At 37.2% G+C, this 14,082-nt stretch overlaps 2 protein-coding genes across 2 annotated transcripts in view; one reads left to right on the top strand and one right to left on the bottom strand.

The window, feature by feature from the left end:
* Positions 1-14,082, bottom strand: part of LOC137999696 (ran GTPase-activating protein 1-like) — a 44,031-nt gene that overhangs the window by 16,961 nt on the left and 12,988 nt on the right. Inside the window, exon 6 of the mRNA XM_068845552.1 lies at positions 2,018-2,119. Within this exon, the coding sequence (XP_068701653.1) occupies positions 2,018-2,119 (102 nt within the window). The remainder of the gene's footprint in view (positions 1-2,017; positions 2,120-14,082) is intronic.
* The window catches only part of LOC137999697 (fatty acid hydroxylase domain-containing protein 2-like), a 26,525-nt gene continuing 22,628 nt past the window's right edge, over positions 10,186-14,082 (top strand). The window contains exons 1-4 of the mRNA XM_068845553.1: positions 10,186-10,325; positions 11,563-11,647; positions 12,159-12,256; positions 12,701-12,804. Coding sequence (XP_068701654.1) covers positions 11,564-11,647; positions 12,159-12,256; positions 12,701-12,804 — 286 coding nt within the window. The 5' untranslated portion in view covers positions 10,186-10,325; position 11,563. The remainder of the gene's footprint in view (positions 10,326-11,562; positions 11,648-12,158; positions 12,257-12,700; positions 12,805-14,082) is intronic.

Here is a 14,082-nt window from a genome sequence, read left to right as displayed (position 1 = left end):
CTACCTGGGGCGTTAATCGTAACCCAGGAGCTCCTTAAAAACACCATGTTCAAGTCCTATTTACAAATATCTTTCTAAAAGTATTATCCACTTAAATCTATTAAACTATGTGAAAATATAAAATAAGTGATTGCTAAAATTAAAAAAAAAAAAGAATAATAATAAAAAAAAAAAAATAATAATAATACATTTTTTTTACAATAATATCCTTTGCTGAAATGAAATTCGTGTTATATTGCTCGTAAAGTTTATGTGATTACTTTAAAAGTGCGGGCAACATTAAGAGAGCTTGACAAGACCGATTTCTGCATCTTTAGCAGGACTCCTTTAGTTCTCACTCTTGACCCGAGTAAATTCCTCATTCCCTCCTCCTTCAGTCGCCATTTTCGATTCAAATTGAGTGAAGTTAAAAACTTAAAATGTCTGATATTAACAACGTTAAAATCGGTGTGAATAAGTGTTTTGAGTCGCCAACTTGCATGAGCAAGTAACCAAGTAGTTAAAAATACTTTATGGAATGGATTTGACCCTCTAAACTTAGCAGGCTTTCAGAGGACGAAAATACACGTCCGCTCTTCGCCTATTATTATTATTCTATGCTATTCGCCTATTATTATTATTATTATTATTATTATTATTATTATTATTATTATTATTATTATTATTATTACTCCATGCCCAACTCTTTGTGAATAGTGTCTGTGTTCTTTCATGTCCCAGAAGGTTATGAAAATTGAAGGGTTGTGAGACCAGGGAGTTTAACCATTTGAAGATATCATTACAAAGGCAGCCCTTTCTCCTCAGTTATTTTAAATACCCAGAGAGTTTGTCTGGCCAGAGTTGAACTCACAACCTCCCGCATGGCAGCCCGGTGCTCAACCGAGCCAGCCATCTACCTTATAACTTTTCCACAATATTATATTGCCAGGTACCCCTTGTGCAATGTGAGCAAACTATCCTTCAATAATTGGGTTTGCAAAATCAGTAATAAATAGAGAATGAAAGAATTTTCCGGACTTTCTCAACAAACACTGAATTTAATCATTTAACATCGAACAGTGCCCATGGTCTTGCTCACGACACCCATGGATGCCCTTCCTGGTGCTATTTCTGTTATCATTGCTTAAAATACCTATAAATATGAAGTGGGTTGCACCAACAAAACTCACTAAATTAAATAAGCACTGATCCATCTACAAGTAGCTGAGTAATAGTAGTAGTGAGGCAGGGTTTTCGTTTGACGCCGTAGGCCGCACGTCTTGTCCGGTCGTTTCCTGTTTCATGTCCGGTACTTTGATGGCAATATTTGAGGGGTGTGTTCAATTTTTTGTTATTATAATTTCAGTGAACTCTAGCCTTGCCTGGGAAACTGATTTTTGGGTTCCAGAAACACTGGAAACAGCATTTCTAAGTGCTCTATCTAAACATTTTCCTGAGGGGGAGGGGGGGGGGGACATGCCCCCAGACTCCCCTAGGTAGCTTGCACCTTGGGCGCTTGCAAGGCACCTTGTGGCGCCAAAAAATTTCACTCTCGGTGCTTTCACAAATATGTCCGCTACTTTACAAAACTTTCGAAAACCCTGTGAGGCAACTTCATTCCTAGGGTCTTTCATTTCCCCCACCCAGAGTCCCCACCACAGAGGAGTGGAGAGATGAAATACTCTGGAAATTAATTTGGTGGTAGCGGTGTTGACAATGATAAGAAAATTGGAATTGCACTGCTACTGAAAAGTACTCGATTTCTAAGTACATACACCAGCAGAGTAACCCAAGTGACCCTTTAGTCATTTGCCATGGATGTATGTCGAAACAAGAGCTCCGAGCCAAGTGAACAATAACAACAATAACAACATCCTGGTCGCAGCACCAAAGTTACAACTCTTGTAACTATGAAATAACAACGGATAAAACGGATAAAACAGATATCTCATGCCTTTTTAATGTCGGACTTCTGAGATACAAATCACGCATATTGTGATGTACATGTAATTAATCACAATTTACGACAATGTCAAACCTTAAGATTAGGATTGGACTTGAATGAAGCTGCCAGTGCTGCAATCCCTTCATGATGGATTCCATTTTGTGGCATTTGAACCTCTTCTAAGGTGCCAATGGTCTGTTCATTTAAATATAAATTCACTTAAAAAAGGGGTTGAACAAGACAAACTGCAGTACAATATCTTCACACTAAAATATATGTACAGAGAAAACTCAACCTAATACCACCCAAATAAATAGGTCTTTGTCACTAAATTATGATCCCTCTTCCCAAGAGGGGTTTATCAAGGTTTTGTACAGGAGATCATTAACAATATTAAGGGTCATGCAAGAGGACAGCTGCATATTACTGTATTTTGTTTTAAGAAAAAGTACTGTAGATAGGACAAAACCAGCTGTGCAAAGTTGTAGTTCAGTGATGAACAGACCTAGTCAATTTGCCTGATGTCACCCACATCTGAATCCCTGCCAGTTATTAAGACTACTTTACCAGCTAACGTTTCAATCTTATTTTAGACTGGGCCCAGTGGCAATATCAGAGAAAGAATCATAACTATGTTAAACCAATCCTATGTCCCCCTTACATAGCAGATAAATTTTCTTTGGTACTTGCACTGCAAAAATACATTTTGGGAATCAAGTTAATGATAAGGTTAGTTATTTCGTAAAGAAACTGCGGTATTGTATCTCTGGGTGATTAAAACAAAAGAATCTAGTTGCATCAAAATAATATTGTTCTGATGAAAGAGTAACCCTCTAAATTATCAGCCCTTGTATCTCTCCCAAGAGGGTCAATAATAATCAACAACTATTCACTGAAGTGGTGGTGGCTAGCACTTGGTGGATACTAGCCAACGACATTGAGGTGAATAGCTGTTTAAGTATGTACTAAAACACTGAGATAATATAGCACTAAAACATGCTTTAAACTCATTTATTCCTGCAAAGATTACAATATTTTCAGGCGCAAATTGCTTAGGGATTAATAGCAAAGGATATCCCGAGTACGACTAGCTAATGAGCGCGCACAATGAATGCTATCCACTGTTTCAGTATATAGCAATAATTATTATTATCATTAGCCCACTGCATGACCATGTCATGTGACCTTGTCAATCATTAAAAAATGGTTGTGCTACAAAATAGATGCCAGAAATGGAAAGAGCACAATGAAATAAGTAAGAATACATGTATTAATTTTGAGGCCACTGACACTTAGGTGAGAGATTTTAAAGTGATTTTAATGGTTTAAAATTAACTGAGATTTATATGGAAAACAGCTGCTGGATGGGAGCTCAGAATTCTTTTACATTTTTCAAACTTTCAAACTACTCTAAAATCATGCACTTAAACGCCAGTGGCATCAAAATTGACATTCTTACTATTTTGTACCACAATCACTTTTTTTGATTGAAAAGGACACGTAACGTACATGTAGCCATGCAAAGGGCCTATTCACTTTTAACAACTCATTTGATAACTAAATTTCCCATTTTAAAATTGACCTCATTACTCAGCCAGGCATAGGGTTTCAAACCCACGAATGATTTTTGTCCCGATAGCGTTGGGCTTGTGGCAGACAAGTCAAACTAATATATTATTGTAACAATGATAATTTCTGCCAGCCTTAAGAAAATCATTTCCTCCTTGAGGTACAAATAATTGTCATTAGCTTATTTCTTTGAAGTGATCATTTACCATACCTGGAATGCTTCTGCTAAAGATTTGGCTCCAGGGTTTTCCAATCTATTTCTGCCCGATATGAATACCTTTAGCTGTAGGGGAGTGCCAGCTTCTGAGCTTGTTTTGTGGCAATCGATGAGAGCTTTTGATAGAATCTATGAAACATAAGATATTTTCAATGTTACATGGATTCTCACATATACATGGCAGTTCGTCTTAAGCAGATTTCGGCAAAGTTTGCAAAGGAAAGCTTTGCCATTGATTCACATAAGAAAAAAAAACAACATGTATAGAAGGATCATTTAAAGAAAGGTAATGTTTAAAACAAACCAACTGTGATTTTGGACAAGCAGGAATGGTGCAAGAATGGCATACGGTAAAAATATTGCCCGGATTCAATTCTCAGATTTGGAATCATATGCATTTTTGGTTCTCTAATTAAATTTGCTCCACGAGGCTTTTCTCTGGATACTCTTGATTTGATTTGCATTTCTTGATTTCAGTTTACAGTTTTCCCAATTAGTGCCAAAGCGCTAGAGAACTAGACATTTAAATTAAAAGGTCATAAAGTTCAATCTACAGTTTATATGCTACATTTAGGGGAAAGTACAGGAATATTTTCTCAAGACTCAGTGCCTTTTAATCACTTTTACTGGCCAAACCCTCAGTCAATGTTAAAGGCTATCACGACACTGAATTGAATTAACTAAAGGTACAAATGCCTTGTTTTCACCAAGACGACCAATAAAAGTGATCAGAGAGTCTTGTAGTCTTGTGTGAACAATAGATATTATTGTTTACAAGTCAGTACAACCAACAACCCTCCCTTTTGGGCCCACACAAGCTTAGAAGGTTCAAGCCAGGGGTCAACCTAACAAGCCCACAATGAGCACTGCAACTACATTTAAGCTGCATCTTTGAGTCCTTGAGCAGTTTTGTAACAGTTCTTTTTCAGCAGTCCTGAGAACTTTTGTAACAGTTGCTTCCAAGTGTTTCCTAACCCACTCCATCCCATCCTTTTGTCTTTTACTTCCTGTGATCAAATCAGTGTTGACAAGTAACTCAAACTGAGACCTCATGAATGAATGGGATGCAGGGTTTGCCAGGCAATTTACTATCGATCTTAGACGTCCGTGGACAAGGGCTTTCTTTCAGCCCACTTCATGAACTGTTAATTTCAGTCTGCAGTTAAAAAATTCTGGTCACGTGATAACATATTTTGCAGCTCTGCATTTTCGAAAAAACTGATCTTGTGACTTTATTTTCAACAGAAGCCCTTAAGTACTTAAGGGCTTCCGTAATTTCCTGTTGCTCTCCCCAAAGATGAAAAACGCGAAACGATGTTGACGGCGAGTAAAACCAGCCTAAGCTATTACGGGTAACCCAGGAAAAGCCTTTTCTGAGGAAATGAGAAGAAGGTGGAAAATTTTCTTCAGGTTTTTTTTTCTTTTTTCGGCCCGGGGAAGAACAAAGGACTAGCACCACATGGTCGGTATCTTCAAAACCGCAGAGCCACAAAATGTGTTATCATGTGATCAGAATTTCTCAACCGCAGACTGAAATCAACAGTCCGTGAAGTGGGCTGAAAAAAAGCCCTTAATTGTCCACGGACGTTTGAGATCGATAATAATTAAAGTACATTGTAACTCTTGAATGAGTCAAGCGACAATCACTTTCCTTGTTTAGTCACACAATCCAAATGAATATAGTTTTATCACATGATTTATTTTTCTCTTTGATCCCAGAAACAATCTTAGTTTACAGTTTACTCTGACTTACCTTTCCCCCACCAACACCAAGGCCATTGTTATTCAGTTTAAGTGTCGTTAATGAGTAACACGCTTGGCTTGTGAGTAATTTTACACAGGCCTTGACTCCGTCAGGTCCAAAGGCATTGTCACTAAGATCCAGCTCTGTCAACTTTGCATTAGCTGCTATTATACCATCACTCAAATGTCCCTTTATAACAGGATTTAAAGAAATGACATAATGCAATTACAAAAAACTGTAACCAATAGTGCTTGAAACTTGAAAATTGCAATTCAAAACACAAAGCAGGTTGTTTGTTTAGAAAATAAACCAGGCTATTTGGAGCATATTAAGGGATGAGAAAACGATTATCAAAGGGGACCAGGGGCCTGTTTCTCAAAAGTCCCGAAACGTTACAGGACTTTTCGCATGTCACATTTCCTTTTGAATCTTAAGAACAGAGAGGATTTAAGTCGTCAAACTTCACAGTCCTTTTCCTTTTTGTTTCCTTACAAACGAGTTTAAAAATTGTCTTTCTAAAACAAGCGGTTCCAAGGGAGTTTCACAAATGGCTTTTCAGGCCCGAAAAGTTTTTGGAACTTTTGAGGAAGAGGCCCCAGATTCTTCAAAACTTATGGATATGTAGTAAGGTCATAAAATTCAATACCTTTTCCAAGTCAAAATCCTGAATCAAATAAATTCTGCTCTTGGGAAAGTGAAATTTACCTCAGAAGTCAAGAATGTCTCGCCAAAAGAGTAGGGTTCATAAGTTATTATTTGGAGTTATAGAAACTATTTCAACACTGGCAAAACAATGTATTAAAACCATGGATTACTGGGTGCATTGATTCTTGCTGCTGTACAGTACTTGACGACCTCATGTTGAATTCATGCTGAGAAAGCAATATTAGATCCCACTAAAAATAATTATTATAATGATTATGATTATTTTCAGTTGGAGCCGCTGAAAACACAAAATAATATTATGGTCCACTGGACAAGTTGTTTTACATGCTTTTTGTCTATACCCTGACAAAGATTATCTGGTACATTGGATTTAAATTCTCAATGACATATAGTTATGCAATACACTCTCAATATTTTAGTGAAGATTTCTTGGTTGATTAGATTGGGAGGAAGGCTTTTTCCATGTGGCTCAGGGGTTAGACCGCTTGCCTTGAGATCAAGGGCATGCATCCTGGTTCAAGACCAGTTCTGACCACTCGTTGAATTTGATCTTGGTAGTCCCTGGTTCAACTTCTCAGTTGCACTTGTAAAGAAAGCCAACTGGTTTACCTCCAGCCAGTTGGGATTCTAAAATATGTTGTTCTGTTGTTTTATTGACCCTGAAAAGCTCCTATGGGGTAGTGGTTAATTGAGTGTATGCTTGTATATAGGGGCATGGGGGAAATGGTGGTGTAGTAATTTAAGCTCCCAACTCCCACCCCTAGAGTTGCTGGTTCAGGAACAAGCTCTGCCATTGAGTGCTGTTTCCTTAAGACAAGAAACTTTGTCCCACACTGCCTCTCCACCCAGCTGTATATATTGGGCACCAAAGACATACCGTATTTACCCGTGTATAAGTCGATCCCATGTATAAGTCGACCCCCCATTTTTGATGGCAAAAAAAGCAATTTCTTAATTTCTTTGCTAAAAGTTCATGGGATATTAATCTTGCATTCTTCGATTTCTGGAACTGTGGATTCACAAAAAATTAAGGGCCTCAAGCGCTTAATAGTTTTGTGGTTCAGCGGTTGTTGTATGTCCGGGCATTTTGTCCTTGAATTTCGAAAAAGTTCTCAGAAAATCGAACATGTAAACCTCAAACTAACCTGTTTCGTTGTTCAAGGATAAAGGGCTTTAGAGGATAAGCACAACATCACAGAAGCAGGAGTCAATCTTTGAAAATAACTTCAAAAACGATGCGAAATGTGCAAGGTTTAATTGGTGCTTGACTTATAATTTCTCACATGACAAACGAAACAAAACTCATAAACCAAACAATACAAAGTTTGCAAAAGCATTTAAATCATCCAGGTTTGTATAAAGAATACAAAACAATCATTACCAACCAGCATTTTCAGGCAACACGAGTGACGATCATGCTTGCACGCAAACACGAGGAATTGTGCCAGGTTACTAAGCCGTTGAAGGATCGCGTTTTATTTGAAGAAACAAGAATGTTTTTTAGAGCTTTCCGCCTTTGGAAAACGAAAATTTCCAGTGTCTATTTCATATTTGTGCTTTTGAGTATCTTCAAAATTTAAAATAAAACAAATCCTTTTTCATTTCAACTGGAAATGCTTAATTACATTCATTTTGAAGTCTTTCGTCATTCATTTTGAAGTATTTCGTCCACTGCGTTCGTTATGCCCAACGACCACATTATGATGTTTATTTTGAATAAATTATTTAGCTGGAACTTGGCTCGAAATCTTTGACCCATGTGTAAGTCGAGGGCGATTTTTGGAGCTTCTTTTGAGGCCATAAAAGGTCGACTTATACACGGGTAAATACGGTACTTGCAAATGACTAACATCCTGTCCATGGGGGGGGGGGGGGGGAGAGAGGAGGGAGGGAGAGGAGGGGGGGAGAGGAGGGGAGGGACAATACTCTCACTCTCAATCCCTTCATGTTACATAAAACTATATGAGCCCCAGTGGGTTATCTAATGTACAACTCAACCTGTTTTTGTCTTAGCTAATTGATTAGTACAGTTTTGCTGACCAGGAAATTAAGCAATATTTTTTATAAACAAAGATTTGATTCACCGTACATACCAACGCCAGTGGGATTTCTGATCGCAACCTTCCAGTAAATATGTCACTCCACAATGCTCTCTAAAATGAACAGACAACAAATCCAGTTTAAGATAATACAAGAGAGGAAATTACTGTACATCTTGATATGTCCAGAAATGGAACTAATAAGATGCAAGGTGATTTGACAAGTGTTGCAAGAAGGATGTCCTCTTAATAACTTTTCTCCTCAACAGCAACAAGTTGTGTGTCCAGAAATACAGCAAACAAATGTCAATCAACTGTTCCTCTAACTCTCATCCACCAAGGAAACATTGACAGTTACGATAATAATTCCCTCTACAATAGTTGTGTTTCGATATCAAAAAAGTTGTTGTTGTTGATGATGATGATGTTGTTGTTGTAAAGAGAAGCAAGTAGTTCTGAATCATCACTTCACTTTATTAAACAAGACCATCGTATTCTAGGAGGGCCACTTAAACTTCACCAATATTACTGGCTCTCACAAAAAAAAACAAAGAAACTTGAAAATTGACAAGAATTACACAAACAAATGCCTCATACTGTATGTTTTGAAGAAAATCGTGCAAATTAAACCTGAGATCATTACCACTAACAATACACCAACTGAATATTTGTGAAGAGCAACCATTCTCACTTCCAGGCAAAAAGAGAACTTCTCGGTAATAACACAGCAGAGCAATGTCACCACTATTTCCCAACAGCTCATCATGGGTCATTTGGGACTCATTTCTCAGCATCTCAATGGTCCAGAACAACGTATGTAGTGCAGCTTCTATCATTGGCTTTTACCTCAAATTCTTGCCTCGTCGATAGTGCTTCTCCAATCGCTTCAGCAGCTCCAACACCAATTGTGTTACCTTCAAGGCATAATGCCTGTACGTCTTTGCTTGCCATAATTGCATTAACAACCTCAACAGCTGAAAAAGAAATGCTCTGTATATTTAGGGAGGCAGACACCGGTTCAGTTTATTGTAAGCCAAAATTTGTTTGCATGTAGTCATTCTCCACGCAATTAAGCAAAACAAGCTCACCGTCATCGATGGAGTTCAATTTTAAGCTTTTCCTTTAAAGCTAACAACGTTGACTTGATCAACTTTCGTTTTTGCCAACAACTCTGTGACACCTTGAATATCTTTCTCGGTGTCACCCATTTTATCAAGCGGGGAGAAATTATAAAAGGTAAACTTAAGGTTACAGTTAGGATTAAAAGGTGGAAAAGAAGTCAAGTTCTACAATGAAGTTAACACCATGTGCGAATGGATTTCAACGAACTTCTGCATCCAACGATAGATGAGAGAAGTCTGGAGACTAGCAATAATGCGCATGCTTTTAAAAATGCAATCTCATCATCTCATCCATCTCATTATTGTCAATTTGCATTGAAATTTGCATTGAAAAACCTTCACTTTATATTTTATAGAGTATATACCTTTATTATACGATTAACACTTACATTTAGCCTACAGATAGGAAATGGAATTAGCCTACAGATACGTATCTTCGTGTCGATTACAATGACTGGGCAATTCTTTTTACACTTATTTCCCAAAAAATATTGGAAATAAGTTTTACAAAGTATTAAATAAGGAAAAAAGCGAAACTTGCAACCTTGTAAACTTGTGTGAGTCCCAGGGCTTTCTACAAGGACTCAGCATCCCCCAACTTATTGTCGAGGTCCAGGAACACGCGTTATGTCACGTTTTTTTCACTCATTATAGAATGCGCCGCTTGGGATTTCGATGGATCATCGTCTTTTATTCATATTACGTAACTGTCCTCGATTATCATTGCTTCCATAACGAAAACAGCTATTGCTGCTTGATCAAACACCTTTAATGATTTATTTGGTTGCTGGTTTTCGGTACATGTCTGAGCTAAAGTTCCGCGAGCAAACACAGGTAGCCTTGTTGCCCAGTCCGTAATCATTGGACTTTGAACCAATTAAGTCACATGACTGAAACGCAACCAACAAAACTCCGCCGCGCGCGACCATAGTTAGTAGAGGGCGCCACAGAGGAAAGACGTTCAAAGATTCAAAGATACCGCTCACCAACAGACAAGGAACAGCTGCGTTTTTCGAAGGTTTAAGCCTCAAGACCACAAGAAAAAGTGAGTTTCATTTATAACGACAACTCTCGTTGTTTGCATGAAATAAGGAATGACGAAACAGCAGTTTATAACACCTGTTTTAGGCCGCCATTTGTGTGACAAAGTTTCCCGCTCATTCACAAAGAGAACGGAGTATGTTTTCGTAATTGAGCTTAATATCTTAAGCGAAATGTGTTATTCTGCGGGATTATTTACAGGTTCTTATTCCTTTGTTGATCTTCCGAGTTTTTTGCCGATCGGATTTTGTTCGTGTTTTGTTGATCTTCTCAATATACGAAGTGCGTTGGCTTGTAAACGAAGTCGTAAGAAATGGTCCGGCGCTCGACAGTGGTCTGGCAATGCAATATCAACCTTATTTATTAAACGATGAAATACTCACGTTGAAAATTCATAGACGAAAATTGAATCGTTGGCAACGAAAATTTGGTGCTTTCGAAATTATTCAATGTTTTCGTTACCGCAATAATTTGGAGGCGTCTGTTGGGCGGTGGTCTCTTGCGTCATCCCGTTGTCATTCATCTGTGGAAGTAATTTTCATAACTCTGGAGGCTACGGAAGCGGTCACCAAATTTACGTAAATACATGAAATATGTACTCGAGTCATCATTATTTCTTTTTTTAACAAAGGTGGGCCTAGCCTGCAAACGCAGACGTAGTTTCTGGCCGTTGTTTCTCGAGAGAAAGGACGACCGGAAAAAACGTCAGCGTTCACGGGCTAAGCTGGACCTAAATCGTTGAATAACAATGCTCATTGCTAACTTTATGTCTTTGTCCTTCAAAATTACGGGAAGAATCTAGAAGCTTAAATTTCTGTTTTTTCTAAATTATGGGTGTTTGATGCCCCTAGCTAAAAGGCCTTAATGCTCTCAGCCCTGCCCTTAGCCAAAAACAGGTTTGAAGGCTGACAAAACTACCTTGAAATGATAATAATAAATAATGATAATAATAATAATTTTTATAATAATAATAATAATGATAATAATAATATACGTACGAAACCAAAACAACGTTTCTTTTAAAAGACAATCATACCTGTGCAAATATCTCTCTGAAATTATTTATCAAAAATACAGTCTTCCATGTAAATATTCATCTTTCATTTGCATTGTTGAATGCCTGTGAAATAAAGATACACTGTAAGGTTTTGCATATTTAAATTTATTATAAAAAATTGGTAAGGTGTAAATTTTGTTTCCAAGACTACCCAAATCACCAATATTTCTGTTTTTGTTTTCAGGATGACAGAGGCGATTTCCAAGCCTGATTATCCAGTATTACCTGAACCAGAATGGGCCAAGCCACGAGACAAGAATACACCTCGGGTACAGAGTTATTAGAGACGTTAAGCATGACATTAAGCCAAACGGCAAACATTGGAGTGAAATTAGGGTTTTGCCATAAATGTAAGAACCCTGCTTGATATTAGCCCAGTTCTGTCCTGTTAGCTCCAGATATCAAGCGATTTCTCAAAGGAACAAGACAAGTTAAAATGAAAGAATTTTGACGCTTTTATGATAAGCAGGAGCCTGCCATTTCCTGTTTGCCGTTGGCTGTAAACGTCATGCGTAACCTCTCTATTATAATTTGTGATTACTTTACTTTATCTAGTCTCAGAAAAAATATTAGTAATTATTGATGGTTTACCAATGTAAAGGTACTCTGTTGGAATCAGTTTCGTGTAATGACTTTGAGGATCAAATGTACATTGTCTATAATTTTGTCTGTGTTAGGAAACAGAGCATCTTTAGTCATCTTAATGCTAACTTAGTTTTGTTGGGATGTATTCCTGTTATTGACTTTTTAATATGCAGTAAATTTTTTCAATCTCTGCAGAATAACAAACAGGATGTAATAGCTGCCTTGAAGAAAATTGTATTTGTTGTTGGAACTGCATTAATATGCTTTGCTGCAGCAAGAAACACCATTACATGGTGAGAGAATAAATAAGGAGTATCCTACATGTACACAAAATGCCCGGTGTTGGCACCTTTTAAAACTTATCATTTACATTGATTTCATGACTGTGAGAACTTTAAATTTTGTAAAATGTTGTCAGATGCAAGCACAACATTTTCTCATTGATTGACTTATTTCTAGACACAGTTGCTCATTGGTTTATTTTAGAATTTGGATTATATGAAAATGTGATATTTTGATGGTGCAATGGATAAAGATTTAAGTTTTGTTTTGCCAGGCATTCCATTTTAATTGTATCTTGTTCCAGGAGTGACTATTGAGAATTGGGGAGAATTTTTGTTTAGTGTTCAGGATACTGTATGCCTGAACATCCAGAATCATTCACTTGGCTGTAGCAGCCCTGTCATGTAGGACAAATAAGGAAGTTGGTGCTACATATCTTTGTAAACCCCTGACAGGCATGTGGAACGTTTTTGGGGAGCTTCTGGCGATTTTTGGCAAGGGTGTTGGAAGAAAATACATGCCTTTTTTGGAGGAGATGAATTCATGCTAACAGTTGTTGGTTAGTTAATTTTAATATTTTCATATTGGCTTGTTTTTCCTCCTTAATTGCTTGCTCTTGAAACATATCTGAGTGTATATTTACAATTCAAATTACAATACATGTATTTTCTGCACTGCGACAGACCACAATAAAAAGGTTTAAAATTAAATTGGGAAATTATATTAACTTGGTTCAAATCAAACAAACAGCCTAAAATGAAAAAATAGCATTTTAATGTGTACATTTGTAAGTAGTAAGGTTTCAAGAGGGTAAAACTAATTGTCACAAAGTTTGGCTATGTCTAATTCTTAACTAGTTTTTCTGTTTTGAAGAGTACATTCAGAACCAAATCTTAATTGTTTTACATGTATGTGAAAAATGTTATTCCAGTCAACAGCATTTCATGTTGAAAGACAATTGTTATTATTTTCATCTAGTACATATAGCTGATGACATCCCTCTCACTATAGGTGCTCTTAATAATTATAGTTTTGCTGTCACAGATTTTTAACTGTTTGCCCTTAGTATTTTCCTGGGAAAAAACAAAAAACCCAATATTATTTTGGCCAGTTAACTACTGTACAGAATCAGGGCCTCATGTAGAGACTGTTGATGAGCAGGCTCGTTTGCCATCCACTTCCGAGCCATACAAGGCATTACATGTACATTCCACAGGTCTCTAGTGTGGCCCTGTATTTCTGTAAGGCTCCATTTTTTTATTGTAGTCATACAAAGATATGTAGCATATATTTAAATTTATGGCCCATTTTCGTGGAATAATGGTTAATTCAAAACCCGGTCACTTGTGGACATGTTTGCAATACGTTCTTTTTTAAAGTTGTGGACTCATCTTGCATATAATTTTAGCATAAACATATAAATACTGTATTGAGGCAAGTTAGTAAAAAAAACAAAGGCCCCTCTCTGTAATTCAGTGGCAAGTCTCTGGGATTACACAATCATCTACTAACCGTTATGGGTATGCGGTCTTATCAACCACTTTGAGTTGAACGAAAAACTGCGAACTTAATGGCAATTGATAGTGATGGTTTAGCAATGATATTTAATGTTTCTGAAGGTGTGAGGTGAAATATTGGTTGTGAAAAAAAAACTGCAAGCAGTGGTTCTATATTATACACTTAAGGTATGGTCTCTGAGGGAAGCAGTTAGTTTTAGGTTTTCCGAGAGTCCTGATGTTTCCTGAAACGAAGTCGAGGGCAAAACTATCAGGACTGCAAGGGAAAAAAAAATACTCGAACTAGTTTCCCGAGGGACTGGACATTAAGTGCTTTGTTT

Source organism: Montipora foliosa, chromosome 4 (genome assembly GCF_036669935.1).
Source record: "Montipora foliosa isolate CH-2021 chromosome 4, ASM3666993v2, whole genome shotgun sequence".
NCBI classification, from domain to species: domain Eukaryota; kingdom Metazoa; phylum Cnidaria; class Anthozoa; order Scleractinia; family Acroporidae; genus Montipora; species Montipora foliosa.
This window is presented reverse-complemented; position numbering and strand designations above follow the sequence as displayed.